At 47.9% G+C, this 22,761-nt stretch overlaps 1 protein-coding gene across 9 annotated transcripts in view; it reads right to left on the minus strand.

Moving 5' to 3' along the window:
• Phactr2 (phosphatase and actin regulator 2) overlaps nucleotides 1-16,054 on the minus strand; it is a 268,605-nt gene extending 252,551 nt beyond the window's left edge. For 2 of the 9 annotated variants that reach the window (XM_052751065.1, XM_052751064.1), the window contains exon 1: nucleotides 15,634-16,053. In XM_052751065.1, coding sequence (XP_052607025.1) covers nucleotides 15,634-15,856 — 223 coding nt within the window. In that variant the 5' untranslated portion in view covers nucleotides 15,857-16,053. Of the gene's footprint in view, nucleotides 1-15,633 lie in introns of all 9 variants that reach the window. The other 7 variants (XM_052751073.1, XM_052751069.1, XM_052751062.1 and 4 more) reach the window with 6 other exon arrangements.
• Nucleotides 16,055-22,761: the final 6,707 nt, after the last annotated feature.

Here is a 22,761-nt window from a genome sequence, read left to right on the forward strand (position 1 = left end):
ACACACACACACACACACACACACACATACGTTTAGTTATGGCATCACCATTTCAGGTGACTACAAACACCTCCAGATGTAATCATGCACTTCTAAGAAATGCTTTATAATGCTATGAATGGGGGGCCATGGAGATGACAAAGGCCCTCCTCTCAAACAGCGCATTGAAAGAGAGGAGAGAGAACCTACGCTCACATGAAAAGTTAGAATTCTGCTTTAGGATGACATAGCTGTTCAGTATGTTAGTAAAAACTGCCACATAATTGATAGCCTCGGAAAGCCAAAGTGCTCAACTTGGAGTTGTAACCTGTTCCCTTATTATATTCATCGGGTCAGGACATTCCCAGTGATGTTATAATATCAACCACTGTCTTGGTTAGGGTTTTTATTGCTGTACAGAGATGCCATGACCACAGCAACTCTTATAAAGGAGAACATTTAGTTGGGGCTGGCTTACAGGTTCAGAGGTTTAGTCCATTGTCATCATGGCAGGCCATGATAGCATGCAGTCAGGCATGGTAATGGAGAAGCAGCTGAGAGCTCTGCATCTTGATCTGCCGGCAGCAGAAGGAGTCTGTCCACACTGGGCGAAGCTTGAGCAACTGAGACCTCAAACTCCACCCCCACAGGGACACACTTCCTCCAACAAGGCCACACCTCCTAATAGTGTCGCGGGGGGGGGGGGGGGGCATTTTCTTTCAAACCATCACAACCACAGTCAACAAAAGGAACCTATCTGCTTACTTCAGCCTCAAAGCACATCCGTCAAAATCCTCATTATTCTCCCTGCCACCAACATTCTGATGCTAAGGTGTGTTCCAGTTCTGCCTTCCTTAGAAGCAGGTCCCATGTCTAACTCACCAAGGCACGGGTTCCCAACCACCACCACCACCACCCCCCACCCCCGTGCTCCATTTCTATTATCTCAGCCCCAGCTGTAAACATCAATAACCTTAACCTCAACCTCCTCCTGGATTGCCTAATTTTAGAATTAGGGTTTTTGTTCATGATTCCTGGCTTATGCCTCCCTCTCTAAGGCAGGTCATAAACATCTGTAGTCAGAGTCAGTCACTGACCAGGTCTTTCCAGGCAGACACTGCTGTCTGGGATTTGGGAGCCTGGTACTAGAAAGTTGACTTTGAAGAAAGGCCTTGGAGTTCAGGGAGCATGTGACCTAACCACAATGAAATATTCCAACCTGCCATTGTCTGATAATAGGTCACAAAACACTCATCTTTGCAAAGGGATATTACTCCATATCTTGAGGGAGGAATACTGCCAGGATGCTGGAGCAGACAGACCTCTTTGGATTTCCCTTCTATCAGCCTTGGACACGAAATGCAATCTCCATAGACCCCGACAGCACATGGTGCAGAGGCTTCTGATGGAGTAACTCATGGCAGCTTGCAGGAACACAAATGAAAACTCATCCTCACAGAGGAGGGTGGTACACTCCAACTCCACAGAAACAGAAGGACCTGTGCCCCGGGCTCTTCCAGACCTTGTCCTACATATCTTTCAGGTAGCTATCCATTTGTGGCCCTCAAAATATCCTTTGTAAAGAACTCTGGAGGTAAACTATAGTGTTTCCCCAAATCCAGCAAGTCATGCTCATAAGTTAATTGAATCCAAGGAGGATGGCATGGACCCCCCAACTCTTATCTGGCCAGCCAGAAGTTCTAAGTACCCAGTTTCATGACTGGGTCTGAGGGGGTTTAGTCTTGGGGGCTAAGCCCTCAATTCATGGGTTATCTCCAGGTGAGCAGTGTTAGAAGTGAGTTGAACTAGAAGATATATACTTGGTGGATTGCTTCTTGGAGGGGACAGATCTCTCATCTTTTAGAGTCATAGAAATCTACTGTGTTGGCTGTGGTATGACAACACAAGAATATGAATTATTTTTTTCTCGCAGTAGAATTAATGTTTTTTTTTTTTTAAAAAAATTAAAATAGCTGACAGGCTCACATGTTCATGAAAATCCATCTGGAGAGTATTGCTTCCCTCAAAGTGTAACCCATGGGCCAACAGCAGGAGACAGCTTGAAAGCCCATTAGAAACTTCCCAAGTTCAATTCCCAAGCTAAACCTGTTACGTTTCAAAAAGACTCCAGGTGCTTCATAAGCACTGTCATGTGTAAGAAAGGCTGTTTTATATGACTGTCACTGGCTCCCAGGTGCACTTGAGGTGGGACCTCTGGTATACAAACATGGTTGACTGGAGTAGTCCACTGACACAATGAAGCATCATTCCAGTGCTCATCTAGCAGAAGATGATGCGGTAGTGGTGACATTTTTCTGACATGGCTAATTAGGACCCTCATTTCTCATCCTTTGTCATGAGCCTAAAGCCAGTTGCCTATTAACAGAGCAGCTGACTAGGCATCATGATGCCTAGCTATAATCCCAGAACTTGGAAGGCCAACTCACAAGGATCACCAGTTGAAGTCCAGTCAGGGATACAAAAGAAGATCCTACCTCAAAAACAAAACTGAAGTCCAGGTACAGTGACTTGTGTCTATAATCCCACTTATTTCAGAGGTAGAGGCACGAGGATCAGGAACTCAAGTTCTCCCAGGACTACATAGTGAGTTTGAAACCAACTGGGACTACACGAGACTTTTTTTTTTTTTAACCCCAAATCCAAACCCAGCAAATTGAGGTAAACAACGAAAGCCCAGAGCTGCCAAGGCGCCAGTGGTTGAAGCCTTCCTTTAGTATCAAGTGCTCTCTTGGGGAGGAACAAGAGGCAGCCGAATCATACTGAGAAAGCCCCCTCCCCCTCCCCATCGATACTCGAACATAAGCCAGGCCCCAAAACATGAACATCAAGAGATATTTGGGAGGAAGAGGAATCGAAGGGCAACTGTTCAAGGAGGCTCCTGCAGTAGAAGCAAGACAAGGAGCCAGGTAGCCTGAGAGGGAGTGGCGGGGTGGGGACACTCCCAGGCACAGCCTGATAGACAAGGCAGATTTTTCCAGCACCAGGGGGTTCAGAACACTTCTTTCTCTTGAAACTGCTTGGCAGTTGCAGGCTCCCTCTGGAATGTTCCCGCTCTTGGACAACCCTTCCTAGTTTCTCATTGACCAAGGCCCCAGAGTGTTCTGAGCAGCCAGCCCTCCGGGGGTTCCTCAGCTGCCCAAGGAACAGCCCTTCCAGTGAATGCCCTCACATCTTGATCTGGGTCACCATGGGTGACCTCGTGCCAACTCCAATCCTTGTTGAGATGTATCTGATCAAATGAAGCCAGAGGAATGTCATTTCACTGCCTAGACAGGTCCTCGAAGTCACGTCACCGTCGGGAGGATGTGGTCCCCAGAGGGTGAAAGTCTTAATCAGCCTTACTTACACGTGGCTCCATCTGGAGAAAGGCACAGGCTTGAACCCCTGTCTGATACCCCAAAGTAATACGGAGGCCTTGTAAAATGCCTTTGAGAACTACTCTAAATGAAAATAGGATGTAAATGGTGCCATGGCAACAGGTACCAAACAGGCTAGGATGGGGCTACTGGGAAGAACATTATATCCTTCAGGGAGGAAAAATATTGGGCTTCATGACAGATCTTCTGGGATACTTCTGATCCTCAAACCATAAAATTTGACCTTATGACCCACAATCCAAAGGGTGGCTCTGGTCTGCACCTCAGCCAATGACATCTGTCACCCTTCCTATTCTTATCTTGTTGTCCCATTGGATATTTCCATTCTTGTTTGCATCCTCAAACCTCCAACTGGCCCCAATGTGTGAAGGAATACCCACTGTGCCATAAAGACATGTTTGTATCCTAATTGTTTTCTTAGTCTACTCTTTTTCTTTCTTCTTACCTTGACAGATGTCTGACTTTTTTTCAGTGACATCTACGCCTCCAGGAGGCCAGGAATTCCTCATTTCCCCAGCCTTCTGGACATGAGACAATGAAGGTTGCTCATGTGCTTTTGGTTCTTCCACCTGTCATCCAAGAGCTGACCTCTCTGTAACCACTTGGATACGTCACCAACACATGTCCCACATTGAAACACAGGTTGTGGCAAGAGAGCTGGGCCGTCTGGCTCTGGCTGCTTTTAGAACTGGAATCCAAGATCCCCAGTGAGTCTCACTGCTAGTTTGGAATTGAAGACAGGTAAATTTAGCTTTGACAGTAGCATGTATATATAGAGGCAGAAAACTCTGGGATGGATGGATGGATGGATAATACAGATAGTACCATGGGATAAATGTCTATATCCCTTACAATCCAAATGCTGAAACTCTGCTCTCTCATGCAATGGTATCAGGAAGTGAGGTATTTGAGAGGTAACTGGGATTAGAGGAACTCAGGAGTGTGTCACACCAATGAATGGGATTAGCAACCATAAAGAAAGTCTTATTTAATCTCTCTGCCACGTAATGATATATTTAGAAGGCAGCCATCCACAAATCAGGAAGCAGGCCCTTACACAATGGTATTTGTAAAACCTTACGATTATGGCGTCATTGTCATTGTTATGTGGTGTCCAGGAGCTGTTTCTGTGAGGGGTGGCAGATACGTACTCAGGTACACATGAGCCAAAGGTGTGCACTTTGAGGTCAGGAGGAGGTGAGTCTGGGTCCACTACTTCCCTGCTACCCAAGGGATATGGGTGTCCTGATCCACCTTTTAAAACCAAGGCTCCTTATCTAAAGGGGTTGCTGTGACGATGAAGCCTGTGGTGTGTACAGACAAATCAGGACTACAGTAGCCACAGTGTGCTGCCTTCTGACCCGCCTTGCCCACACTTGCTGGGGATGTCTTTCTGTAGGCTGTGAAATGTGTTGCTCTGAATGATTGATAAATAAGACACTGATTGGCCAGTAGCCAGGCAGGAAGTATAGTGTAGGCGGGATGAGCAGAGAGGAGAATTCTGGGAAGTGGAAGGCTGAGTCAGGAGATGCTGCCAGCTACTGCTGCCACTATGAGAAACAAGATATGAAGGCAGAACTGGGAAAAGGGACCAAGCCACATGGCTAAACATAAATAAAATTTATGGGTTAATTTAAGTGTAAGATCTAGCTAGCAAGAAGCCTGAACCATTAGGCCAAACAGTTTTAATTAATATAAGTGTCTGTGTGTTTATTTGGGTCTGAGCAGCTGCGAGTTGGGTGGGACCAGGAAAACTCCAGCTACACACACTCTTGGATCTGGTACCAGCTCAGCATTCCCAGGAGCCTGAAGAGTCCCTATGCCTGGGATTCCATCTCCACTGTCCTCAGGTGAAACAGAGAGTCATTTCTTCCTCTCCACAAACTTTCCCCTGTGACTGTGGCCCAGTGAGCCTTCTGTAATGGGCCCCTCCCCTGGAAGCTCTAGTGAGTTCATGAGCAGCCCAGAAAAGCAATTACAAACCTCTGCCTGGTTATATTTTCATTTTAGAACATTTGGGGATCAAGTTTTTACCTGTTCTTATACATATGATAAGCAATTCAGGTGTTATTGGCTGATAGTTTGATATCAAACAAACTTACTTCCAAGTCACACCCAATCTGCTGAGACAATGATATTAGACTTCCTGGCCTCCAAAACTATGAGAAGTAAATCTGTGTTGTTTTAATAGTCTATAGCATTTTTATTAGAGCAATTCATATGCACTGAAATAACTTGGTGAGTGGATAGATGGATGGAGAGAGCGAGATCCAGAAATACAAGATGATGGGGAGAGTGTCCTCCTTAGCAATTCCTGCCTCTAGGCCTTCAACACAGGAACTGCTCTTGAATCCTTATATATGCGGCTGAGGAGGGGGAGGAGACTGAATGATGTGACAGATCTAGCTATCCAACATAGTAGCTGTTGTTACTATGAAACAGTCCTACCAAGACACAGGAAGATATTCCCACCACGTGGCCATGACCCCTGCCCTTTCTGCAATGCCTCCGTAACTCTTCCTTGGGGGCAGTAATGGATGTCTCTCAAAGGTAGCTACAGTGAATGATAGCCTGCCTAAGGGAACGAAAACAGCTGTCAGGCTGGGCTGATAGTTCAGTTGGTAAAGTGTCTGTCTTGCAAGCACAGGGACCTGAGGTCTATAGTCAGAACTCTTATTTTTTAAAAAAAAAGTCATCTAGGCATGGTGGTATACTTGGAATTTCAGCACTGAGGTAGGCAAATAGGAGTGGATCTCTGGCCTCACTGGCCAGCCAATCTAACCTAATTGAAGAGATCCAGGCCAAGGAGAGACTGTCTCAAAGATAAGATGGATGGGGCCATTGAGGTAACTCAGAAGGTAAAGGCACTTGCTGCCAAACCTGATGACCTGAGTTCAGTCCCCAAGACCCACATGGTTGAAGGAGAGAGCCAATTCCTACAAGTTGTCCTATGGCCTCTATACATGTGCCACGATCTGCACACACACACACACACACACACACACACACACACACACACACACACCAAAAAAGACACACACACAATTCGAAAAAAGACACACATACTCTCTCACTCTCTCTCTCTCTCTGTCTCTCTCTGTCTCTCTGTCTGTCTCTCTCTCTCTCTCTCTCTCTCAAAAAGACACACACACACACTCTCCAAAAAAGACACACACACACACACACACACACACACACACACACACACACACATAGAAAGTGAGAGATCACACTTAATCAGTCATAAATTTTTTTAGGCAAAGCAGTGTGCTGGACAGTACTGGATGTCAAATACTGTTCTGACCAGTAATATTATAATTGCAATAAGCACACAACCCTCTGATATACCAACTATGAAAGACAGTATTCACATATTACATATTAAATCAAGCGGAATTCTTTATCCTCATCACCATGCCTTTCTGCCAGCCCAGTCTTCTGGAGCAGAAATCCAGAATCCATAGTGTCCAGTAGGTTGAGGAAGAAGACCGTAAAACACCTTGATTATTGATGTTTAGGCTACTTGTAACGTACAAGAGACGTTACACCCTTGAAGAAGACAAGCCTAACATTCAGGTAGAGAAAATACACACAAAAACTGAAGAAGATAGGGACAACATTCACTTGGTTCACAACCATACATGATGTATCACGCATGCTCTTCAGGTATATGAGCCGCTGATCGAAAGCAAAACCCTATTGGTGCCTTCGACATTCTTGACCCACAGTCGAGAGGTCTAAAGGGCACATTGCCATTTTCAGAAGTCTTAAGATTCTTCCTGTTAAGGCAGATACGCAATGGTTCACTTTCTTTTCTTCTTTTTCAAGGCTTCACAGAGGCACTGAGAAACTTGCAAAGTAAGGTGTATAAATGTCAAGATTTAGCTAGCTGGTCACAAAGTGAGTTAGGCTCGCAACTGTTCTAAGGCAAGTCAGCGCAGCCTGCTTCTTCAAGCAGATCTCAGCTAGTGTGATCAAAGATTATGACTCATCCCCTGAAGCTGCCTCAGTGTTTTCTGTTTTTTGTTTCCCCTGAGCCTCGCTGTAACTGAAAGTACACTTGAACTTTGAGACGCGCTATGGTTCTTACACATGAATTGTGCTCATAACTCCAAACCTGAGCAGTCTTCAGTTAAAAGAATGGATCTAATTAGTGATCCCTGAAGAGTACTGGCCTGAAAATATTGCTAGAATTTGGCGTGTTGGATGTACCTTAAAATGGACAGCCAGTTGACTAAGGACTTGAAAGAAGTTTTTGGCAGAAGAGCTTCTGATTTGAATGTGTGTGTGTGCGTGCGTGTGTGTGTGTGTGTGTGTATGTGTTTGTGTGTATTCATGTGTGTGTAAAGTGTGTGTTTGTATATATTCATGCATGTGCGCACACGCGTGTGTCTGTGTGTGTCTGTGTGTGTGTGTGTATCCATGTGTGTGAATGTGAGTGCACATGTGCTAAGGACACAAGTGGAGATCAGAGAACAAGCTCTGTCCTTGTGAGTTTGTGACAGAGTTTTGCTGTAGTACACTGCACATGCCTGGCTACGGCCTGCACACTTCCGGTCATCTCCTGTCTCTATCTCCCATCTCCAAGCAGGGGATGACATTCCAGCGGTTGTCATGATGTGTCCAGCTCCTGCACAGATTCTAGAACTTTCCCCGGGTCCTCACCCTTGCAGGGCAAACACTTTCACTCACTGAACCACTGCCTCAGTCCAAAAGCGCTGCTCCTCCTGACGCTCTCGCTCGCATGGTATTTTTGAGTTTTAAAGTATGATGTAGTTTTCTCCTTTCTCATGGGGTGTCTGTGAGCTGTTCCTATGAGGGAATAGCAGATACTCAGGCAAACACGAGCCAAAGGGTATGCACTTTGAAGTCAGGAAGATGTGGGTCTGTGTCCCACCCATACTCCCCTGCCACCCAGGGGGCATGAATGTCCTCCTCCACCTTCAAAAACCAAAGTTCCTTATCTAAAGCAGTTGCTGTGATGATGAAGGCCGCGGTGTGTGCAGACAGATCAGGACTGGGGCAGCAGCCACAGTGTGCTGCCTTCTGACCCTCCTGGCACTGGAGGAGGCACACTCTTGGATCTGGTGCCAGCTCAGCATTCCTAGGAGCTGGTAGAGTCCCTATGTCTGGGATTCCATCTCCACTCTCCTCAGGTGAGACAGAGTCATTACTTCCTCTCCACAAACTTTCTCCTGTGGTTGTGGCCCAGTGAGTTGTGTGCAATGGGCCCCTCCCCTGGAAGCTCTAGTGAGTTCCTGAGCAGCTCCTGAAACAGCAAATGAAATCCTCTGCTTGAGTCTTTTCATTTTAGAACATTTGGGAATTCAAAACGTCAACTTCCTCGTGTGTGTGTGTGTGTGTGTGTGTGTGTGTGTGTGTGTACATGTGTGTGTCTGTGTGTGCACTTTAAGCTGTTTTTTGACAAATGTTTTGATGTTAAAAGAACTGACCTAGTTAATCCATTCAGCAATGCCTTAGGTATCTAGCAGGCACTTGCATGTATTGTATGCACCAGGTCCTATCCTAGGTACCAAGAACACAAAAAATAAGAAAAGCCTGACTTCTGTTTGTCATGGTCTCACGGTGTATTCTGTTCACTAAAAGTATGCCAAATGACACGCTTTACCCAGAACCTTAAAGTTCAAGGTCTCTGTTCTCACCTTTCACCCTCACAATCATCCAGTAAGCAAGGTGTTGCTCTTACTAATCGTTTCCAGGTCAGCTATAAGGAAGTCAAGTACAGGGAGGGGAAGTAACACGACCAAGATCACAGGGAAGATAACCACGATTCCATGTTTCCTTTACCTGTACTCTTCCACTGTTGTCAGGGCCCCTCCTGGGACATGAAGAAACGCGTTCAGAATGTATTTCCATCCGACTCACACATGCCAGACGCAGGCCGCCTGCCGTGTGCGCCCATGAGCAGTCAGACCCAGCCCCCTCAGACTCTTATCACTGGCCTCCCTGCTACATCCTTCTTTTTCGGTGTTTGTTTTGGTTTGTTCGTTTGTGTTGTTTGCATCGAGCAATACCAAGCAGACTCTCATCATGCCAGTTGCTTCAGGCCTTAATGCGCTGTTCCTTTTCCTAAACACTCCCTTCCTGTACGTGCCCGGCTCTATCTTTAGGTTCTGCTTTCTGCAGAATGGGAGAGAGAGAGAAAGCGCGCGTGCCTGCATGCGTGCGTGCTGCGTGCGTGCGTGCGTGCGTGTGCGTGCGAGCGAGCGTGTGTGCGTGCGTGCGCAGGTATCGCAGACTCTGGGAGGCTCTTCTTGAGGATCTTCCCCGAGCTGTTTTCACAGCTGGCCACAAGGCCCTGGTCATAGCTCATACTTTTCTAAAATTGTGCCATGTTTAGCTTATTGTTCTCTTTCCCCCAGTAGACCATGGGTCCCTTAGAGGGGTGTCTCTGCTGCCTCTGTGTTTGGCACATTAGTTTTTACCTGATTAGATAACTAAATGAGACACCAAGGTATGCTCCCATGCCTCAAGCACCTCTTGCAGCAGGTAGGGCCCAGAAGGAATGTCCAGCTCCACACCAGTCTCTGAACTAGACTCTGCAGCTAGACCCCCTGGTGGAAGGCACCTGGCATGTAAATAACTATCCCTGCCAGGTAACATATCTATCGCCCATAATGCGTGACACATGGATTCGATCCCTAAAGAAACACTGTCTCTAGCTACCATCCATACCCTTTCTGAAGAGCCTTTGTGTTTATGAGTCCTGCGTCCAAGACTGCAGAATCACATCTGCTTGCTGCCATGTGCCCTGTGCCTAGAATAGTACCTGGCACTCAGTGACACCAGGAAATACTGGCTGAATGAAAGGCTGAATGAATGGATGGGCAACACACATGCCTGGTTCCGGTTAAGTGGACACATTGCCAGGGTGAGTCCTGGTCCCTCTGAAACCAGCTTGGGAGTGGATGGGCATCTCAAAAGGGGAGCTAGTCCACAGGCTTCACGGTGACCTGTGATCTACAGCCCGCTTTAGAACGAAGCTTCACAAAGTAGGACCTTTCTTAAGAATTTGAGCCGGGCGGTGGTGGCACACGCCTTTAATCCCAGCACTCGGGAGGCAGAGGCAGGCGGATCTCTGTGAGTTCGAGGCCAGCCTGGTCTACAAAGCGAGTTCCAGGAAAGGTGCAAAGCTACACAGAGAAACCCTGTCTCGAAAAAAGAATTTGAACAAAGAATTCTTCCTCAGGCAAGCACAGACTCAAGAGCTCACAGAAGGAAGAGTCTGGGTGTCGCAGGGGTGGGTAGAGTGCCTGTGCTGTGTGTTACAGTGGCGGAGGGAGAAAGCCCCACGTGAGAGGGGAAAGGGCTCAAACTAGAGAGGAAGAAAGCCTGCCAGCAGAGAGGCAAGCAGAAGCTGTGGGCCTGCTGAGGTCATGCCAGCCTTAAGAAAGTGGCAGAGAAAGAGGAACCGGTTGCTTAAATTCTTGACAACTTTCTTGTTTTGGACCCAGGTCAAGTGCATCCTAACTGAAGAGGGACCACCTTACTCACAGATGAAGCAGGTTTTTAAAACATGCTACTTCTGGGACTCCCTGAGCTCACCCAGTACTGTGTGAGAAGATGGAAGGCACACCTTCTGGCTGGGCAATCATTTTCTGGCCTAGCTGTAAAGATGAGAGCATTTTCCTTTCCTACTGTGAGGATAGGATGGGCACCTATGTCCACACCAGATACCTAGACTGACAAGGGCAGAAGGTGGGCTGGATTTGAGTCTTCTAGAACCTGTTGCACCCAGCCTGTTTTTACATTGTCCAAACTGGCCTAGCTTTGCCAGCCAGCTAGCCTTGCTCTTTGTTCTGTGACCAGGCAAAGACAGAAAGTAAACGTAAGGCTTGATGCCCACTGCTTGGCAAAAACTAACAAACACAAACCCTCTGCACTCTGAATTATACAAATGTCAAGGTAGCAGGTGTCCTTGGTTGCTGGCCTAGAGCACCTCCATCCAGCCCACAGACCATCACCACACTTTGGACAAGACTGAGTCACGGGTCCAAAATAATATCTGTCCCTCACACAGCTTAGCCAAGACTTGCTGGATGCTAAGGACAGGATAATAACCTGGACAGCATCCTGGCAGCCTCTGCTTAGTGAACAATCCTGTAAGAAAAGCATATCGGAAACAGGCCACTTCAGTAAAGCTCTGAGTGAGGGACAAGGCTGGGAAGATGGGTGGAAAAGTTAATAGAAACCCTGAGTGCCAACTATGAGAACTTCATTTCAAGATCCCACTTCTGAAGATTGTTTTATTTACCAAAACATTAGATTTTAGAAGTCCAGAGCTTTGATCAACCCCCAGAACCCTGTGAGTTTAAAAACAAACAAATAAAAAGACAAAAATCAGTCTGAGCTCTTAGGATGCGAAAGCAACCCCAGTTTGACTTTAATTTAAAGATGACTTATTTGAAAATATTGGGGGTTTTACCCATTTTTGTATGGATTTTTAATTATAGATCTTCCTGACAAAATGCATGTGTTTTATGTGGAAAAATTAGCTCCTGAATCCAAAAGTCAAATAAAAGCCCCTGAACTATGAGGTATTTTTCTTTAGAAAAGCTGGTAATAACCCAGGGCAATGAGAGGAGCAGGGGCTCTTAGGATGTCTCTATACACTGCTGGCACCAAGCAGACCTTTAAAAATGATTGGCCTTGAATGACCCTGATTGCAGCAGTTGGCAATTTTAGGGGCTGAGTCTCAAGGATGGACAGGAAGCTAGGGCAGGAGATGGGTGAAAGCTGGAGAGGGTGCTCGTTCATCTTGGAGTAGGCATTGTCTGGTAACCCAAGAAGAAAGTCCCTCTTTCCCTCTTCTTCTCCTCTCTATGGCGTGGCCAAAGATGATCTCTCTCCTTGCTTGATATTCATCCAACGTCAAGGACTAACACCAGGGAATTAACTCTTTACAGTGTACAAAAGGATTGATTATTCCACAGCAATTAGAAATGGTCCTGCTGGGTGGTAGTGGTGGTGGTGCACGCCTTTAATCACTCGGGAGGCAGAGCCATGTGGATCTCTGTGAGTTCGAGGCCAGGTTGGTCTACAGAGTGAGATCCACAACAGGCACCAAAACCACACAGAGAAACCCTGTCTCAAAAAAAAAAAAAAAAAAAAAAAAAAACCAAAAGAAAAAGAAAGTGGTCCTATAGGAAGAACTCTTTGACAACTAGCTGAATCGGGACTGGACACCAGGAAAAAATGCTTTGGGAGGGTGTGGTAGAGGGGTGGATAAGAGAGAAGGGAGCAGGCGTAGGTGCTTCAAGCTTCCACTTGCTCAGGCCAACTCTGGTCACAGTATCCCAATACTGCACAGCCAAAAGAAGGCATGTCTCATGTTAGGCTACGCCTTAGAGTCCCCTGATGCCCAGGCTGCCCCTGATGCCAATCATAGCAGAATCCCTGAGATGGGCCCATCCAGAAACTGTTTTATTGTTGTTTTCCATTTTCCCAAATGATCCTATGTATAGCTAAGATTGAAACTTGGTGTCCGAGAGAAAGACTTCTTAGAATTTAAAATTTAAAAAAAAAAAAAAAAAAAAAAAGAGCCTGGGCATCTTGCAGCATGTAGACTCAAATTAAGTAGGTCTGCCTGGGGAGGGACTGAGATTAGGAGCAGAGGTTGAGTCTGCGAAAGCTACATAGGACCTAATCTCTAGATATTGCCTCTGACCATGCCCAGAATTTCCGGCAAGGGTCTTGAAGTTGGGCTACTTCAGCATCAGGCCAAGGACTGTTGTCATAAAGAGATTCATCTTCTCATTGTGCTCCTGAGTTAACTTGGGCATCCCAGCCTGCTCAGAGGCAGTGACTGTCCTGGGAAATGCTCTGCATGTCATATCCATGAGGGACTGGTTCATTCTTTGTTCATCTGATTCAGAGAAAGGTGAGGTCATAACTACATCTAGCCTGCTCTTAGAGACCTGTCTTAGTTTGGGTTTCTATTGCTGTGAAGAGAGACACCATGACCACAGCAACTCTTACAGAGGAAAACATTTAACGGAGGCTGGCTTACAGTTTCAGAGGTTTAGTCCATCACTGTCATGGTGGAGAATAAGGTGGCATGCAGTTAAGCATGGTGCTGGAGAAGGAGGTGAGAGTTCTACATCTCGGTCTGCAGGCAGCAGGAGACTGTCACACTAGGCCTAACTTGAGCATATAAGACCTCAAAGCCTGCCCTCATAGTCACACACTTCCTCCAACAAGGCCACACCTACTCCCACAAAGCCACACCTCCTAATAGTGCCACTTCCTACAGGCCAAGCATTCAAACACATGAGCCAATAGGCCATACCTATTCAAACCACCACAAGACCCAAAGCTTAGTTCTGAAAGAGGAATACGGCTGTGATGCAGGGGACAAATAAGTTGAAAGCTGTCACTTCCTAATAGCCATTATATGGACACGGGAAAACCAGATTCCTTCAAGATAAACAGATGCTCCTGAAACTGTCACGTGGTGTATGTACATGCATACAAGCACATTTAAAGTTCTTACTGTTCTCCTGCATGCAGCTTTAATTCCTGTCTTTAAAAAGAAAAACTTGGAACACAGTTACGTTTGTTTATCTACAGTTATCAACTAAACTAATATTCACTTGTCTCTTTGGGTCACTGGAATGGTTAATCCTTTAATCTTTTAAAAAGTCAATCAAGAATATCTGCAGCTCCAATTCTGTTTGGCCCCAAAGCAGACAGCAAGATGCTTTTCCACTCAACACTTTTCACAAAATATATTCACAGGAAGAATTTGTTGATGGATTCTTTGTGATGGACATCTCACAACCTGAGCTTAATGATTCTGACCGCCTTTATCCAAAGGCAAGCTTCCAGATCAGATCAGAAACACCACCGATGCTTCCTGAACACACTGGGTAGCTAAGACCGTATCAGGAATAGAAAACAGTTTGGATGGTGAAACAAGAGTTAGGTAGCTGACGTGGAGACAGACGCCCAGAAATGTCCTCTTTTCAAGCTAGAAGTGAGGTTGAGTTCAAGATCATGGAAAGAAGGCTTAGTGGGTAAGGGTACTTGACATCAAGCCTGAGGATTTGGATTTGATTGCCAAGGCCCTGCAAACGGTCCTCTGACTTCTGCATGCACTCCGAGGGGTGCCTGAATGTGCACATACACACATAAATAAACGGAGGGTGAGAGGTCAAGAAAGGCATGACCCCAGAGCACAGGAAAGGCACAGGGAGCCGCGGTGGGGGATGGGGGCTGGGGGTAGGGGGTAGGGGTGCAGCCTGCTTCAGCAAGCGCTTTCTTGAAGCTGGTCATGCTCATGTCCTCCATGTCTAGTCTCCCAGCTCCCAAGCAGCCTTCACAGGTTGAAAATTATAAAACAACGCTTGGAAACTGGGCACATCGGCGGGACTAAAAGACACAAGTTCTCCAGTTCTTAGGAGATTTAAATAATGACTTAATCCACCTAAGGTCTCCACATGATCTACCACACTATGGTTCCATATTAGCCACTGAGATGCGGGAGACAAAGTTAAGCCATTAGTCCTCTATCACACAGTACAGCCTGGGCAGCATCAGGCCTCAGTGAAGTCCCTGGGTTTTTTTGTTCTGGCCTCAGGGAGGACACAAGGTAGAGGTTTGCTCTACAGGCTCCAGGCTTTCCAGAGAACAGTGAAGCAATACACACACAGCCAGGCCAAGGTCTCATTAACACCTCTATGGGTTTTCACAGTCAGGGAAACTCGAATTCCAGGTCCTCTTACCAGCAATCCCGCTAAGAAATCTCTATTTCAGAAGCAGGAGTGAGTAGTTGCCAGAGCTTCCAAGCCCTGTACTAACCCTAGCCCCTGAAGTGAGGGGGACCACACCCTTCGGAGGGACCACAGTCACGCCGTAGACCGGTTAATCCAAGAACCAAATTAGCCCAAGAACCAAAGCCAACACCGGTGCCGCCTGGCGCCGCACAGCGGAGAGGGAGTCCAGGGGAACCCGCGGAAACCCAGCCGCGCTGCACCCGCGCAGCAGAGAGGCGCACCCACTTGGACGCACCCGCCGCCGGTCGCCTGCCCCTCAGCCGAGGGACACCAAGCTGCTGCAGCCCAGCTGGAGGCGGCGATGTGGGGACAGCAGCTTTCGCCCTTGCTCTCAGCCCCCCGCCACCCCCCCACCACGGCAGCCCGCGGGCGCCCAGGGATGATAGCCACACGGGCGACTGCCACCTGCCCGTGGCTAGCCCTCCCTGGGCCACCCCCAGGCCATCCCGCGCCACCCTTACCTGAGCCGGAGATGTGGACCCGGAGCGGGCGGCCCCTGCTCGAGGCGGACGACAGGTCGCTCTGGGAGCGGCCGCGGGGACTTGGGTCCCCGGGCAGCCAGCGCAGGGCAGGCGCTGGCGGGCTGGGAGCCTCGGGCTCGGGGTCCAGATCCGCCGCTGCCACCGCCTCCTGGCCGGCTGGCTGGTCCGGGGACATGGCAGGGCTCCTGCCGGCTTCCGCCATCGGCCCTAGGCGCCGGGAGGGAGCGAGCTCAGGCAGGGTGGGGCCGGCGCAGAGGGCTGCGCTGTCCTCTGCAGCCCCGCGTGGAGCCCCCGGCCGGCTGGCAGGGCCGGGAGGCGGCCGCAAGCAGCGGTGCGCAGCGCGGGAGGAGGAAGAGCACAGAAAAGTTTGCACAGGAAGGAGCCGCCTACAGCCGGCTCTCGCTCCCGCCGGTGACAGCCACGGGCCCCGAGCTTGCTGCCCTCAATGCCCGGGAACCTGCCCGGCTGCTCCACCCCCGCCCCCCCTCCCCGACGCAGCCCCTCCACCGGAAGGCAGGGGTCTGTAGCTGTCTGTTGGCCCAGCAAGGCTCACCCAGCCGGGTCTCAGAGAAGTGGAGTTTAAGCTGCAGCGGAGCTGAGATGCAAGGTCAGGGTTAACAGCACCATTTGCACTCAGTCGGGGCGGGGTGGGGATACTGGGATACGGCGTGCACACACCTGAGGGCTTGTGATAGGACAAGGACCCAAAGACCGTCATGTGTAGTTTACAGGTGCGAGATACCGGCGCCAAAGGGCACTGGGTTTGCCCGAGGATTCCTGGCAGATCTGGAGTCGCTTGTGAAGTCTGGTCCTTTGATCCTCCCTCTAGCACCTCTTGCCCTTGTCAAAGCTCATCTCTGTCTCTCAGCGCCCCACATTCCTGGGCTTCCGTCTGTGCTGGGTCAGACTCAAAGGTCGTGGTTTTTTTTTAAAGATCGGTCTTCTAAGGGCTGAATTAATGTCACAGATGTGAGGTTTGAGTCGAGGCTTTCCAACGGAAGAGCAGATGACTGGCAATGGGTGTCTCAGTAGACAGCAAAAGGAGCAGTGATTTTGCTCATTGGAATGCCAGCTTTATCAGTTTCACAGTTAGGTCCCCAAGTTGTGGCTGGCCCAGAATTGAAAAGCTGTAAACCAGAGCTAGGTAGCTGACCATCTCTGCAAGTGTCTGGCGGTGGAGGAGTGTTTCTGGGCTTCACATAGGGACCATAGGCAGTGGCAGGAAGGCTAGGAGACTGAGAGGCGAAGGGAGATCAGAGTCAGCCATTACAACCACACACACACACACACACACACACACACACACACACACACACACACACACACACACCGGGTGCTCCCTCAGGCACTTTGTACGGAATATTTCATTCAACAAGAAAAGAAACCCAGACATTAAGGTAAAAAGAGAAACAAAAACTGAGAGAGCAAAGCTAAACAAATACAGACATCCGAAAGGCCCAGCAACTAGGTCATGGTGTTCACGGTGCGTCCTCAACAACTGAAAAAGGCTTTCTTCTCACGGCAAGTCTGTGTGTTCCTGTGTGTGTGTGTGGGGGGGGGAGGATCTGACTATTCCAGCTTCGCTGTGAAAACTGTCCAGATTCAGATCCATTTTCACAGTCAGCCAACATCATCTGGACCTGTCGTATTTCCTGCTCACCAAGTCTGTGAGTCTATGCTACTCCAGAACTAGTGAGATGGCTAGGCAGGTAAAGGTGCTATGGCGAGCTTGAGGACCTGAGATCGGTTCCTATGACCTACATACTGGCAGAAAAAACTGACTGCCCCATGGTGTCCTCCATATGCATATTCTCTCAACCTCTCTCTCTCTCTCTCTCTCAATCTCTCTCTCCCTCCCTCCCTCTCTCTCTCTCTCTCAATCTCTCTCTCTCTCTCTCTCTCTCTCTCTCTCACACACACACACACACACACACACACACAATGATGCACAACATTAAATCTAGAGTACTCTAAACTTACTCCCCTTTCTTGGTGTCTTGTGTGGTTTAGGAGAGGAAAGGTATGTGGTTTCAGAGAGGGCAATGGTAAGGTTGCAGGGGCACTTAGATTTTGAACTTACCCCAAATAATCACCGTTGGGGTGCTGAGATGAGTCCATGAGAGTTTAAACAGATTAGCCCATGGGAGTTTACCCCTGAAAACTTACGTTACAATGGAGCACGTCACCGAGTTTGCTGGTATGCCATCCACTGTACCCTATACCTGCTGCTCCTGCTGCTCTGATTGTCCATTATTTCATGGGGTCTTCCTCTGGTGTTCTGTCCCCAACTTGTAAGCCAATCTTTATTCTGAAACACGCACTCCAGTTGCCCACCCCAGGAACTTACTTACTTACATCTCTCTCGCATAGCCTGCTCCATGAGTGTGCATCTGTCCTTCAGGCTCTGCCTCTCAATCCTTTGCTTAATCCTCTTCCTCGTCTTTCGTGAAGAAAAATAGCTAATTAAATGCTTTCGAACCCAAGAGGTCTTCCCTGACTCGTTATTCATCTGTTTAGCAACCCATCCAACCTTTATTTGACAAATGTCATTGAGTGCCTTTTATGGGCCGACCACTGTGCCAACGTCGCTCGCACGGTATTCGTCTCTTAATTTCCCCTTCACTCCCATACCATTTCCACACTCCCGTTCCTGTGTCTTCACGCTCTCTGCTTCTGTGCATTCAAGCTGCATTGTGACTTCTGACTTCACTGCTGCATGGAGCGGCATTGGCAGCCATCAATTCAGAGCACCTCGATGCCCATGCCAGGGAACTTCCCGCTGTGACTTGATCTGGCTTCTTTCTGGACTCTGCTTCCCCGGTGTCTAGAACACTTGTCTCCCCTGGTGTGATTCCAGTCCGGCTTCCCTCTCATCCTCTTGCCTGCATCCCTTTGTTCCGCCTGCACACGGGGTGAGTTGCCCAGAGTTCCAGCAGCAGTCAGTCCTCCTCTCCTTGCCTTTGACAAGCTTTGCTGGGAAATCTCACCCATGGCTTTGAGCCATGTAGAGATGAGTCCGCAGTGGCCGCCTCCATCCCAGACTTCCTCCCTTGCCTCAGGATCTCAACATTTGGTGATCTGTTGGCCTTCTCTCTTTGTTCTTTCCTCCTCTTCCTCCTCCTCCTCCTCCTTCTCCTCTCTTTCTACCTCTTTTTTCATTCATATGTCTCTTTCCCCCTTCCTTCCCTTCTTGCTCTTCCCTTTCCTCTTCTTCTTCCTTGTTTTTCTTTTTCATGGATTGGAGGCCAAAGGTAGTGTTCATGTTCTCGTGCGCACGCACGCGTGTGCGTGGGCGTGTGCGTGTGCGTGTGTGTGTGTGTGTGTGTGCATATTTACAAGTTGGGGGCACACATGTATGAATGCACATGTACATGGGTGTAAGTGCCTGTACAGGCCGGAGGTTAGTGCTGAGCATCATGCTAGATCACTCTTCTACCTCATTTAATGAAGCAGGATCTCTCAGTCACCCAGAATACTCTGATATGGCTGGTCTCTAGCCAGCCTGCTCTGGGGATCCCTATCTCCACCTTCAAAGGCTGGAACTACGGATGGGCTGCTCACCCAGCATTCACATGGATTCCAGTGATCTAAACTCATGTAGCAAGAGTTTTAACCTCTTAACCATCTCCCAACCCCTTCTCCTTTTGAGGCAGAATCTCATGTAGCCCAGGTTGACCTCTAACTACGTAGCCAAGAATGGTATGCTGACTTCCACAACCTGGGAGCTGGGCTTAGTTATATGCCACCATATCTGCTCTATGTGGTGCTGGGAATCAAACCCAGGACTTTCTGTGTGCTTGGCAAGCGCTCTACCAACTGAGCTACATCCTCATCCCCAAACCTCCATTCTTGATGTTTCTTCCTTCGATATCAGAACACCAAAAGCTGAACTCTCTCCCCCAAGCCGTTAACCGCTCAGTCCATTCTTGGCATTAGGAATCTTCAGACTCATTTTCCTCCTGCTATTTCTTATACTGCCCCCTCTTTAGCTGGACTCCCCATCTTCCATTTTCTCTCATGGACACTCTCAGCCTCTGCAGTCACTTTCTTCTCCTCCGCCCTTATCGCAGCCGTAGAATGATCTCCTAATACAGCTCACAGGGCCTTCTGCTCCTCTGGGTAAATTCTTTCAAGAAGGCTTTGAGCGGAGCTGAGGGGTGCAGCATGTGTTTAGCATGTGTAAGGTCTTGGCGTTAAGACCCAGTACGAAGCAAAACAAATAAATTCTTCGAAAACACGTATCCATGACACACAGGCGACTTCTTTCTCTTTTTGGCCATGCTAACAAGTGTTCTGGAACCCTGCCCTAAACTCTTTCCTCCAAGTTATTCTGCCTATTCTGCTCTCTAGCCATGCAGACCCCTGCTACAGTTCCTGAGTGTGACTTGGTATTTTGTTTTGTTTTGTTTTTTTGATGTAATGCCTTTGTATTCCTGTTTTCTTGGCCTCCAAGCACCATTTCCCCATCTTCCTAATTTTGCCTAACTGGTCACCACTGTCCTTCAACCCTCAGGACATGTGTCCCCGTATGAGCAGCTTTGCTGTCCCCGGCCTTCAGATCATCGGCAGTACCCCTCCTGAACAGTACCGCAAACCTCTATGTTCTCCGAATGCCACTTTCTCATGAGCATGCACTTTAGCAGGGCCACAAATCTGTCTCCCCTACTGCCTCTGAGCCTTCCGCTCCGAAAAGGATGGTTCTTGCCTTGGTTTCCCCAGTGAATCTAGCGGTGAGGTCTTTGGGGGTATAGACATTAACAAGTAATTGTAGGTAAATCCATGGTAACTGTCAACACTGATCTGTAGATAAAAGATGACATTAAGTCCAGGAGGAGCAGGTGCCTAGACTGTCAGGGGGGGTTTCTTAGAGGAATGATGTCTAAGATGCCAAGGCACCCTAGGACAAGGCTGTAGTGACACAGATGGTTGAGGAACTGAGCTCCTTGGGATGGTATAATGCTGTAGTTGATATATTGTGCACCCCAATAAACTTATCTGGGGGTCAGAGAACAGAACAGCCACTATGTTAAACATGGAGGTCAGGCAGTAGTAGCACACGCCTTTAATCTTAGCATTCTGGGGGCAGAGTTCCATCCTGATCTCTGTGAGTTCAAAGCCACACTGGAAACAGCCAGGCATGGTGACTCACGCCTTTAATCCCAGCACTTGCGATCTCATGTCTTGCTTGGGAAAGACACACACCTTTAATCCCAGGAAGTGATGGCAGGAAGAAGAAAGGTATATAGGCGTGAGGACCAGGAACTAGAGGCTTTTAAGCTTTTAGGCTTTTAGCAGCAGTTCAGCTGAGATCCATTCAGATGAGGACTCAGAGGCTTCCAGTTTGAGGAAACAGAATCGGACGAGGAGCTGTCAAGGTGAGGTTAGCTGTGGCTTGTTCTGCTTCTCTGCTCTTTCAGAATTCACCCCAATAATTGGCTCCCATTTTTTTTTTTATTAATAAGACCTTTTTTTTTTTTTTTTTTTTTTTTTTTTGGTTTTTCTGAGACAGGATTTCTCTGTGTAGTTTTGGTGCCTGTCCTGGATCTTGCTCTGTAGATCAGGAGCCCACAGAGATCCTCCTGGCTCTGCCTCCCAAGTGCTGGAATTAAAGGTGTGTGCCACCGCCACCCGGCCCTTAATAAGACGTTTTTAAGATTCGTGTTCCATAATACCACAACGGAAGTGAAGAAAAAGCACCATCATATGGTGACGTCAGCCTCTCAGCCTCTTCTGGTCTGAGACATCATAGCTCTGTAAAAATCATTTATGTTCATTTTAAGGTTAAAGATGATCTGGGTTTTGTGGCATTCCCTCATATGGTCCTTGCCTGAAAACCTAAAAAGCTTGATCCTTCTTTCTTTCCCTTCCTCTCTTCCCTTCTTCTCACTATAAAAACAAACTCCTAAGAGCCTGCGATGGTGGCACACACCTTAATCATAGCACTCCGGAGGCTGAGGCGGGAGGGCTTTGAAAGCTCCAGTCTAGCCTGAGTGGATACACTCTGCCTCAAAAAACAAGCAAGCTAAATTAGAAAATATTCACAGAAGTAGAGCAGGATGACAGTTATCAAAGTTTGGGGTGTGGGGTGTGCTCGGAGAAAGGCAAGAAAGAGTAAGGAGGAGTAGAGGGTCGATGTGCCCAGAACCTTATGGGAGAGGAAGTGCTGAGCTGCGGGGGTGGGGGGTGGGGGGGTGAGGGGGTGGGGGGGAAGGTTCGATTACCAACCTGGGTCGAAACCCCTTTTTGGGGTCGAGTGACCCTTCACAGGGGCCGCCTAAGACCATCTGAAATATCAGATATTTACATTACAATCCATAACAGTAGCAAAATTACAGTTATGAAGTAGCAGCAAAAAAAAAATAATTTTATGGTTGGAAGTCACCACAACATGAGGAACTGTAGTAAAGGGTCGAAGCATGAGGAAGGTTGAGAACCACGTCTGTAAAGGATTTAGGCACAATGACACCCTGATCTGTCAATATCTTTTTTTTTTTCAATTTTGACATGAGGTACATATATTTGGTTGGTGTCATTTCGTATCAGGGGCCAAGTCTAAAGACCAGCATGCCATGAACGCTCTTAGGGAGGAAAGGGTTTATCTCACCTTACTGCTTTCAGTCCATCATGGAGGGAGGTCAGGGTAGGAATGTAATGTAGGAGCCTGGAGGCTGGAAGACCATGAAGAAGTACTGCATACTGGCTTGTTCCTCATGGCTTGCTCAGCCTGCCATCCTCCCAACACAGAACCATCTGCCCATGGGTGGCACCAAGTACACACAGTAGGCTGGGCCCTCACACATAAAGGAAATTCATGAAGAAAATGCCCCCTAACACTTGCCTGTGGGCAAATCTAATGGGAGCATTTTCCTAAGTGAAGTTACCAGATTATCCTGGCTTGTGTCAAATTGACAAAAATAAAAAATAAATAATAAAATAAAAATAAAAAGGAAGGAAGGAAGGAAACCTAACCAGGACACACACTATGACCCAACTGTACTACTTTGAGTGATGGATCCAAATGAAACAAATGCTTGCATCCATGCAAAACTGTGAAAGGAAGGGTTTATGGAACTATTATTGGTGCTCACCAAAGCAGAAGTCACCTCA

Source organism: Peromyscus californicus, unplaced genomic scaffold (assembly GCF_007827085.1).
Source record: "Peromyscus californicus insignis strain IS unplaced genomic scaffold, ASM782708v3 Scaffold_22__1_contigs__length_63687245, whole genome shotgun sequence".
NCBI lineage: Eukaryota > Metazoa > Chordata > Mammalia > Rodentia > Cricetidae > Peromyscus > Peromyscus californicus.